Below are 10,673 nucleotides of genomic sequence, written 5' to 3' on the forward strand. Positions count from 1 at the left end.
TTATCTGGAGAAAAATACAAGATCAGATCTTCATGATGAAAAGCATTTGTACATTTGTATTGTCTGTCAGCTCTTTCTCAAAGTGTGCACCAGCTGATGTGACAGAAACAATTGTGTGTGATTGTGTCACAGATGATGGTAATGGTCCTATCCTGGTGAGTCCTGTTCATCCTGTGACTGAGGGAGCTTCTGTTAGTCTGAGCTGCAGTTTGAGAACACAAAAAATACTTTCCAATGTGTTTTTCTATCACAATGACAAACTTATTCAAAATGATCCCCGAGGGGAGCTGAAGATCTCTGCAGTGTCAAAGTCTGATGAAGGTTTCTACAAGTGTCAGTACTCAGGAAGAGAGTCAGCACAGAGCTGGATGTCAGTTAAAGGTGAGCAGGATCAAAACATCTGGAGTTTTCTAAACACGTCTGATGACTGAGAATGAACATTAGATTGTCTGATTTAAGTCTCGCAGTCACCTGGCTCCATTTCATAAAAGTATTTATTTATATAATTTATCAATAATTAATTATTGTTTATTGTAACTGTGTCAGGAGCTGACAGCTCTTCATCTCCTGTGCGGTTGATGGTTGGACTGGTTTGTGGAGTCGCTCTCATTATTATTCTCCTGCTCTTGTTGTATCGCTGCAGAATGACCAACAGTGAGACCTTTTCCTTTACTTACTACAAACTCTTTATCATTCAAAGACACAAATGCATCATGAGGTTCAAATGTCTTTTTCCCCCTACATTTTTAATAAGGTACTGCTAATGAGGAGACGCTCAATCAAGATGGTCAGCAGCAACCATCCTCTCTTCTTCATGGTTAGTTTTTCACGTAGTTTCAAATATTGTGACGCTATTTGCAACAAGACTGTACTTATTACACCGTCTGCAGCTTTTAATATAAATGTTATTTGCAAGAATATTTGTGTTTAAATTAGTATCACAGACATGAAGTGACTGATTTTCTCTGACCTGCAGGTGTTCGTTCTGTCTATGAGACAGTCAGGAGATGTGAAAACACTGAAAATGGTAAAGTATACAAGCTGGATGATTATACAATAGCTGTGTTTAACATGAAAGTCATTAAAATTATTATTTCAGCTCCAGCAGAAGGGGATTACACCAATGTGATATACAGCTCAATGTGACATCACTGGTGTTGTCCAATCATCTTTCTGCCAGTCTGTTCAGGGCAATCAGCCTTCATTCCACAGTCTTTAAACCTCACTGCTCATGTGTTATTCTCCCTTACATTTGCCCTCGTGCAACCCAGCTCCATCTCCGCCTTACCCATGTTACTCAGGCTCCATCCAAGCCTCCATCTTCATCTCCGCCACCAGCATCTAGACTCCAGGAGGTCCTGTTCTGTTCTGCTGTGATGGGCCATCAGGGTCTAATCACCAATACAATACGTTTATTTCCTTGAAATGATGTCTCCTTATGGAAGTTTTAACAGCAGCTCTTTAGCTGTTTTTATTTTTTGTATTTAAAGTCACTTTGAGTGAAAAGGAGAAGATTTTGTATACAAAACAATGATTGTGACTCGACCTCTTAACATCTGTTTAAGTGTTTCTGCTTTTGTAAAACTATCAGTGAACTGAAGGCATTTTTTGGCCTTCCTCTCTTATTGCATACATACTAATAACATCCAGACTAAAAGGCTTTCTAGCGTGTACTGGGGTAGCACATTACTGCTAAACATCTAAAATATATTGTTGAAAATGGGGCTCTGCTAGTTTATTGTTGTTTTCAGTGTAATGTTTAAATACAAATAAACAGTATGGAAACAATTTCATTCAAACTTTGATGCAACTTTGTTTTTACACTTTGTGAACGTTATTAATGACAGTTAAATGCAAAGCTTGTGTCAGTGTTTCTATTTTAAGTGTTTGTGAGTGATTCAGTATAATAACTCAACACTCTTACATTGTTAAAAAGAGAGAAAATTATTTTGCATCCAGCGACTTAGGGGCTTTCATTTTTTCAGATCAAGTTCAATTTTTCTGATGTTTCGGATGCTTTTAAACACATCTGACCAATTGCAATGTTGTCTAGTGGTGATGCAATCAAAATGTTCATTCTGCATGGTGGAACATTTGATTCTTGTCATGTCACAGAACGGCTCACCACTGGCTCTCTGAAATGATTTCTCTGCCGCCTCAGGCGTGGTCCCATCATGAACCCAAAATCTCAGTTTCGTCCTTTATTGGTTTAGTAAAATCAGGATCTGCTCGCTTCATGCTGACTGTTATCTTTTTTCTTTCTTCGTGCATATTTTTAGGATGAATTTTTCACAATAACGCAATGTATTCTGTGAAAATGAAGGACACAGGACTACAAGGCAGATGATAAAGAATTAGAACAGAGCTGCTACTTGTATTCCAAACCTACTTTAAACTTCACAAATAACTTGCATTTGATGTACACAGAGAATACTTCACTCACATCACCTGAGTAAATAAATAAACTGTCAGATAATGAAGAAGGAAAACCAGCTATTACACAACTCAGTCAAGCTGAACGATAGTTATTAGCTCCATCATGCTGATTTTATGAAGAAATGCCAAAATTTATTAAATCATTAAAAAGAAAAAAAGAAAAAAACCTCACTGAGAACTGATCCGTTTTTTTTTTAATGTCGACCTGTCTTGACTCACTGTGCAGGGTAACCGATCAATGTTACAGTCCGAGCTGTAAAGACCATTTCTAATTATTTCATGCTTCAATGCATCACAGGAACTAAACCAAGTTAATTAAATATTGAAATATATTTTTAATAAAATTAACTGATATTTTTAATTACTTAATGAAAATTTAATTAACATTTTGAATGATGCATTTATTCATTAATGTTGGCACTCTTGACACTCCATACATTTAAGTAATGACTAACATGGAGTGAAATGCACATCATTTCCTCTCTTTATGCCACCTGAAGGGGGCCCCAAATAACATACATTTTTTTTAAGATAAATCTAAATCTTTGAGTAGGTGCAATTATTAAAATATAAAATTAAAGCATAAAGTAATATATGGACAGTATATACATATCTATATAAATTACATAACATATATCACAGTAAAAACACATGAAAACAATCTAAAATAACAAATCTACTTCACTGTTAGCTTTTGTAAATTCAAAGTATTAAGGCTTTGGTATCAAGATTTATCCAAGCAGTATTAAAAACGTTTTAGGACGCACAACACCTACGCATAACAGACATGCTTTGAGGTTTTTGGTGTGACTCAAAATCGAGTAGTTCAACACACTTACATAGCTTTTGCTGGCTATGCAACCAATCCGGTTGTTCAGTGATGACGCGACGAATCCTACTTCCGGGTCTAAAGTAGTCTGCGTTTAATATGGCTTTTGTGTTGTTAACATGTTTAATGTTATGTATTTTCTTCTATTTTATCTCAAAAAGCTCCTAAAACAGTCAGTGATCACTGTTGACCTCCCTCGGTTTTTATTACCGCTAATCATTTATTTAAGCTCAGTTTTTAAAACCTTAGGATGTAACTACAGCCCAGCCCATGCAGCAGTATATGAATGACTAACCTCATATGTGGATGGATTATCTCAGTTGTTCTCCTGGCTGAAGTTTGGTCCTTTTACAGCATCCTGCCATGCGATTACATTTGTTCCTGACCACCGAGAACACTCACGTTAACTTTTATCGAGTGGAAAACAAGTTAGCTTGTTTATATTATGCTAACATAGCTGTGTCGCTAGCGGTCACGTAGCACATCATTATATACCAGCTAGCCCAACTTCAGTAACCATACAAACGTCACTGCTGTTTAGTTTTCTGTCTTCATTTATGCTGGAAGTGATAGCAGAGCTGTACGTTTTAATTTGTTTCCAAAACCCCGCAGTCATGCTATATTGTATTTAGATAGAAGCTAGCGAGCTAACTCCCTGCTAACTTCTAACTCCGTTAAATGTCATAAATTCCGTTTTCATGGATGCCTGGATGTTAAACTCAATTGTTACACCTGGTAGAGCAGAACGCTGATCATTTTATTAAAGATGAAGGACTTTAGACAGTTTTTCAACTCTCAGTAATGCCACAGTGATCGTTTGATATATGGAGCTGCAGCGGAGTTTAGACCCAGACACGGCTAGTGACGTCAGACTGAACAATCGGATAGAATTAACAACTTCTTTTTAACAGCATTTCGTAACCACTCTGATCATACTTCTCCCATCGCTGTTTCCGAAGAAACAGTGAACGGTCATCAAAAGCAGAGAGCATATGAATTAAATCAAGTCTCTCGGCCCGCTTCGCGCTCAAGGAGGAGTATCACCAACTCATCATCGTGGTTAGCGAGACCACACACTTTAGAAACACATTTCTCAAGTTAGACACTATAGAAATGATCCCTGAAAGTATAGTCTTAACGAACAAGCCCCCCGACCCAGCTACTACTATGACGGCCCTGTCCATCTCTGTCACGGTGCTAACAGCAGTGTGTGCTGCTTATGTTTACTGGGTCACGTATCGTAGTTGTGACACCGAACGAGTACTGTTCGGTGTATTAACACCGAACAGTACTCGGTGACGAGTACTCGTACTCGTCTGCGAGCTCTGAAGTGACATAAATAATTACTTTTGGAGTACCCACAATGCTCTCTGATGGTATGCCCCTCCTCTACGTCTGTCATTGGCTGCTGAGATGCCGCATGCCGCGTGTTAGCCTCGGATGCTAACAATAACAGAGGATTGATCCGCATATTTAGAGCCGTGGTTTGGAACAATCTGTTTAACACACACTAAGGCTGGATGCTGCCGATACATGTTGTAACACAGAAAGAGATAAAATGAGAAAAATATTTTTGTTAAAAACTTTTATGATAAAAACAATTTGTTAGCAAAGGTCCCCTGTGCGCCTGTTTTTGTCTTCCGACTACAAACAGGACTGTAAACCCATTTCCTATCTTGACAAGTGTTTTGCATTTTCTTTTTTTTGTGCCAGAACAACAGTAATTACAGATATGGAAATGTACTCTTCATAACAAAAGCTTAGAGTTATTCATTATCCTTTCAGAAAGTCTCTAGTCTCTTTGGATCTGTCTGTGGCAGCTGTCAGGTAAACACAAGCAGAGAGGGATGACGTTTGATTACAAGCCACCATTAATCAGCAATAGCTTAAACTGCTAATTAAGTAAAAACAATTAAAGTCATGTAACTTCCTACATTTCAGCAAAGCTCACATGGAGCTATATTACATGTTCAATAACAAGATTTTGATGTTTAGAGTGGGTTTTCTGCTACTCCACTGCTTCATGAAAATCGCCAAATTATTAACCTTCCCCATGCCACAAGTAAACAGATGCAACAATAAAATATTTATTTGATTAACCATCCATACTAAGGTGTAAACTGAGCTCGCGGGTAATGAAACATAAATTGCAGGATTTTTGCTTGATTAGGACGTGAAGTAAAAGTAAACACAAGCTTAATTTATAACGCTTTGCTGTGATCAGTGGTGGGGTAATTATTCAAAAAAGTAATGTGTTACACATAATGCACAGAACACTTCTCTTAAAAGTAATGCAGTGCATTACCTAATTACTCTAGGAGAAAGTAATTCGTCGTACAACTCGTTAGAATTACGTTTGTTTCCCCATAAAATGACTTGAAACACATTTTCGCATACTTACCATTCTTCTTGACTAACATTAGTGTTAGCATGCTGTCTGTGCAGCTGCTCGCAAAGAGACTGTTGTGTTAGCAGCATAATGCAGATGTTTCTGTCCTGTAGCAGTTTTTCTTTTTGTCCAATAAGAGTAAAAGTAATCCACTAATTTCCTCCTCAGGCACATGGATTTAAATAATCTGAACTGCGAGTGGGATCGACAGGCCAGCAGGCTAACAATCCCAGGAAACTGAACTGCGGGAACTATTACACAGCATCATTGTAAAAATCTTGGCACAAGTGGTTTTCATCACAAAGCTGGGGAAGTCCTGCATTATAGGAGCCACAACATTAAAGCTGACCTATAGCAAACAACGCTTAAACGTAGAAGAACAGCTCAGTAAAATAAAACACAGCATAAACAAGGGTTAAACATTTAAAATAGTATAAAATTAAGGAGCTGAACATAAAGCGATTTAAATAAAATAGTAGAGTCCTCTGTAAGAAAACCTGAATCTAATAGAATAAGGAGCTAAACAAGATAAATATAAAGACTGTGATATGAGGCAGACACTCTTGATAGAAACGTGCTGGATTGAATGCTGTGAAAGAGCAAAATGAAGGGTCCGTCCATCCGTCAGCATTCATTTCATATTAAGTGACACCGCCCTCTACTGGCTGTTTAGTGTAAAAGCAAACTATTTGACAGTAATCCTGGTTTTTGTCCACGTTTTTTAAATATAATATAAAACCATAAAAAATAACAAATAATGGGTTTATGTTGCTCTGGACCGATCAATAAAGAGTTACAGTGCATTAATCCTATTTTTTTTTATCATGTTGACCCGCCTCTTCCATATTATTTACGCTTACGTCATTCATCTGCGCCGCTCACATGTTCAGTAACTGGAGGCTGTGAGGCGACTCATCTCCCGGCTCAGGCATGTTCGCTGCTCTCTCTCTGTTGAACCTGCAGTGTTGCTGTTAATGTGTCGTTGAGTAATTTCTGTTTATGTTTATAGTTTGGTTTAAACAGCAACACAAACACGGAATTCCTGAAATGTCTCCACACACACACACACACACACACACACACACACACACACGGACTCTGTTTCAAAGTCTGCAGCTACCTCAAGATGAACCACAGAACATGAGAAATGCGTGGACATTTAAAGAAGAGCGTCAAGTTTCTTTTGTGTGTGTTTGCAGGGCATGCCTGCTGGGATGGCTCATGCTAAACCGGAAACGAGTGAAGTGCAGCTGAATGGAACTTCAGAGCTCATGGATCTGCTTCACATCGACGTGGAGACAGATGCTGTGGACCCCAAGCCCGGGAGAGAAGACCTGCCCTGTTCTGTGAGTGCACAGTGATAATACTAATGATAGTGACTTTATTAGTGTAGCACATTTAAGTTCCTGTATTCACACTTCCACACACACACTAGAGGAACAGAAACCCCCAAATAATGGGACAATGATTAAAGAAAAACAAACCTATAAAAATGAGTTTTCAGCAATCTTGTTAAAACAAACCACAGATTCTGCTGAACTGACGGCTGTTCCAGTGTTTAGGAGCTACAGCTTGAAAAGCGTGATCACCTCTGGTTTTAAAATGAGAGCAGGGAGCACATAGGAAGCACCGATCAGAGGATCAAGGTCTCAGCGGGTCTGCGGCTCGGCCACGCAGAGCTTTATATGCTATTATTAACATTTTGAAACAGTTGAGGCTTCCTTCATCATCTGAATTGCAGATATCACTAAATTACTTAATTTTTAAATTACACTTTTTTATCCAGGGGTGTGAAAACTGCTAAATAAAGGTTTGAGGTCAACATGATATGAGATGACCTGATGATCCTCTTTAATTTGTACACCCAGGTGTGGGACCACGTGCTTGTACGCTTAATTTGATGATGTACTGCAGATTAATGTCAGGATTAAAGACAATGACAACATTTATAAGTAAATCTGGTTTCCTGTAGTTTAAGTGGATTACTGGTCTGGTAGCGATGATGGTTTGGAGGCAGTGGCACTGACATAAAGAGACGTCAGAGGGACAACTCAGGTTGAGCATTTTAGAGGTGAAGTTAGAGACATGTGCAGGAATGGTTGATGTATTGGACAAGGGATGTTGAAGATGAAGCTACCAGGCAGGAAGAAAAGAGGAGGACCTCAGAGAAGATTCAGGGATGTAGTGGAGGAGGACATGTAGAGGGTTGCTGTGACAGAGGAGGATGACAGGAACAGGGTGAGATTTCCAACAGTGCCTCTGATATCTTGACGCTCGAGAGGATTATTGCTGTGCTCACAGTTATTTGTCTGGTTAATGAACAGAGGAATGTCCTGAGGAAGCAGCGGCACTGGGAGAAGCAAGTGGCTGCGAAGAAGAGCAGGAGGAAGGAGGAGAAGCTGAGGAGGAAGATGAATCGTGAGCTGGAGTCCGGTAAAGAGAAAACAAAGAGAAGCTTAAGGAGGAACTGAAAGTCTCCAGCTGGTGACATCACAGCATCTGTCCCTTTCCTGTGTGTTCTTTGACATTCAGGTGCTAGCACAGAGCGTCAGTTTACCAAGCGGGTCATGAAGGCGATCACTAAAGAGCGTCTAGCTGAGGCTCGGTCCACGGGGCTCAAGCTCTGCGTCGACCTCAGTATGACAGACTGCATGTCTGATAAGGTCGGTGGACAATGAAAAACCTTACAACGTTTTCAGCTTACCAAAAAAACCTCCTTTCATTTAAGAAGGTGGTGTTTATTCACTGCAGCAGTGCACGTTTTGTGTTTCAGGAGATAAGCCGACTGGCAGGCCAGCTGAGGCGGCTCTACGGGTCGAATAAGAAGGCGACTCGACCGTTTCACCTGTTTCTGACAGAGCTGAGAGAGGACAGCCGTCTCTACAGAGAGTGCGTGCGAATGAATGACGGCTTCCTCAACTACACGGTGATATATATAAGTTTGTTTTTACAGTTAAAAGGATTTTAAGTGAACAAACCCTTCAGCAAGTCTTTAAAACAATTTGCATGTAAGCATTTATAGGACTGTAATTCACTCATTAAAGGACACTTTTGAGTTTAGGTTTCTCAAAATGTTTTAACCAAAATTGCCTCAGTGTTTTATGAGCAGGTGCTCATGTCTCCTGTGTTTGTTTTGTTCAGATGGATATAACAGATGAAAGCTGTCTGGACCTGTTTCCTCCAGCATCGGTTGTCTACCTCACTCCAGATGCTGAAGAAGGTGTGAAAAATAAATTAGATTAGATTTCATTTATGTCTTTGTTTTGCTCTTGAAATGCATCATTTGTCCAGCAGGTGGCGCCATTTGGCTGTCATGTTTGCTGCTGCTTGTCCCGCTCCTGTTTAGCATTTCATTAATATTATTTTCAAAATTAGTTTCTCGTTATGTGGAACTTTAATAAGATGAGATTAGTAGAAAACAGCATTAAAACACTAACAATAGATAAATAAAATATTTACAGAGAAACAAAAATATTGCACAAGATGTACACTCAGTGGCCGCTTTATTAGGCACACCTGTTCAACTGCTCTTTTACACAAATATCGAATCACCCAATCACATCGCTGTAACTCAGCGCATTTATTAATTCAGACATGGTGAAGACGACCTGCTGAAATGCAAACTGTTCATACAAGGCAGTGCAGTAATGGTGTAATAATGTGGGGAATATTTTCTTGGCACACTTTGAGCCCCTTAGTACAAACTGAGCATCATTTAATCACCACAGCCTGCCTGAGTACTGATGCCATCCACGTCCAACCCTTTATGACCACAGTGTGCCATCCTCTGATGGCCGCGTCCACAAAGTTCAAAACATCTCAACCTGGTTTCTTGAACACGAGTTTGCTGAACCTAAATGACCCCTGCAGTCCCCACATCTCAGTAGAGCATCTTTGGGATGTGGTGGAACAAGAGATTCAGATTGTTGATGTGCAGCAGACAAACCTGCAGCATCTGTGCGATGCTCTCATGTCAATATGGACCAAAACCTCTGAGTAATGTTTCCAGCACCTTGTTGAATCTGTGCCATGAAGAATTAAAAGGAAAGAAAAGAGGGTTCGACCCAGTACTAGGAAGATGTACCTAATGCAGTGGCCAGTGAGCTCATGTACGTTATATAATTTGCTGACATTCATTAAGGTATTTTTTTTTTCCTCCTTTGTTTTCAGCGTTGGAATCCGTGGATGCTGACAAGGTTTACGTCCTCGGTGGTCTGGTGGATGAAAGCATCCAGAAGGTATTTTTCTGTAAAACTGATCCTAACACAGACATCGCACAGAGTAGGACTGTAAGTATTATATCCAGTAGGTTTATTTTCTCCTCTGCAGAAGTTGAGCCTGTCCAGAGCCGGAGAGCTGAGCGTCCGCACAGCGAGGCTGCCTATAGACGAGTACATGGTGAAAAAAGACAACGTGAAGAATTTCCACTCAAAGATCCTGGCTGTTAATCAAGGCAAGCAAATATTTTGTTTTGTCCAGAGGACACTTAAAGGTCTTTACCACCTGCTTTGGGTAATAAAGTTTTCCTGTGTCCGCAGTGTTTGACATCTTGTTGACTTTCTGCGACACCGGCAGCTGGATGGAAGCTCTGCAGACGTGGTTTCCTTCAGGGAAGGGTTACGTGGTTGCAGCAGGCGATTCGCCGCTTCCTCCTGCAACATAGACTCATCTTGTAGAATAAGGACTTCATTTAATTTCATATCAATTACTGAAACTCCTGTGAAAGGACATTGTTAGAGGAAGACTCTTCATGCTGCTGGTGGGAGCTGTGACTGGTTAAAGAGGACAGCACGCTGCTGTTCAGTCATTTTAACACTGACAGATGTTTATTAGCTTTAAAGTGACTGCAGGGACCACATGCAAGAGCATTTTTGACTGTTTTACTGTTTTTCTAGAGTCTTCATAGTGCCTTTATTTGTTATTCTCCAACTTCAGCTTCTGTGAACGGCAGCATTATGAGTATAATTTATATGTATATAGAAAGATGATTACATTTCTTAAAATGGACCAAGAGTGAAG

General features: G+C 39.7%; 2 protein-coding genes and 1 non-coding gene across 3 annotated transcripts in view; 2 read left to right on the forward strand and 1 right to left on the reverse strand.

Annotated features, from left to right (window-relative positions):
* Positions 1 to 1,345, forward strand: part of LOC146636272 (Fc receptor-like protein 5) — a 32,694-nt gene extending 31,349 nt beyond the window's left edge. Inside the window, exons 12-16 of the mRNA XM_085350315.1 lie at positions 133 to 381; positions 550 to 654; positions 755 to 817; positions 977 to 1,027; positions 1,272 to 1,345. Coding sequence (XP_085206441.1) covers positions 133 to 381; positions 550 to 654; positions 755 to 817; positions 977 to 1,027; positions 1,272 to 1,345 — 542 coding nt within the window. The remainder of the gene's footprint in view (positions 1 to 132; positions 382 to 549; positions 655 to 754; positions 818 to 976; positions 1,028 to 1,271) is intronic.
* A 2,840-nt stretch (positions 1,346 to 4,185) lies between these two features.
* Positions 4,186 to 4,401, reverse strand: LOC146636273 (small nucleolar RNA U3). Its single transcript, XR_014905682.1, has one exon. It is a non-coding gene; the product is annotated as a small nucleolar RNA U3 (small nucleolar RNA).
* Positions 4,402 to 6,856: 2,455 nt separating this feature from the next.
* trmt10b (tRNA methyltransferase 10B) lies at positions 6,857 to 10,317 on the forward strand. Its single transcript, XM_085350762.1, has 8 exons — positions 6,857 to 7,000; positions 7,979 to 8,087; positions 8,187 to 8,317; positions 8,428 to 8,580; positions 8,796 to 8,874; positions 9,825 to 9,892; positions 9,984 to 10,107; positions 10,193 to 10,317. Exons 1-8 carry the CDS (start codon positions 6,857 to 6,859, stop codon positions 10,315 to 10,317), a joined length of 933 nt encoding a protein of 310 aa, XP_085206888.1.
* The last annotated feature ends 356 nt before the right edge of the window (positions 10,318 to 10,673 follow it).

This window comes from Diplotaxodon limnothrissa, linkage group LG3 (genome assembly GCF_057381915.1).
Source record: "Diplotaxodon limnothrissa isolate DT_005_m linkage group LG3, D_limnothrissa_male_GT1.1, whole genome shotgun sequence".
Classification (NCBI taxonomy): Eukaryota; Metazoa; Chordata; class Actinopteri; order Cichliformes; family Cichlidae; genus Diplotaxodon; species Diplotaxodon limnothrissa.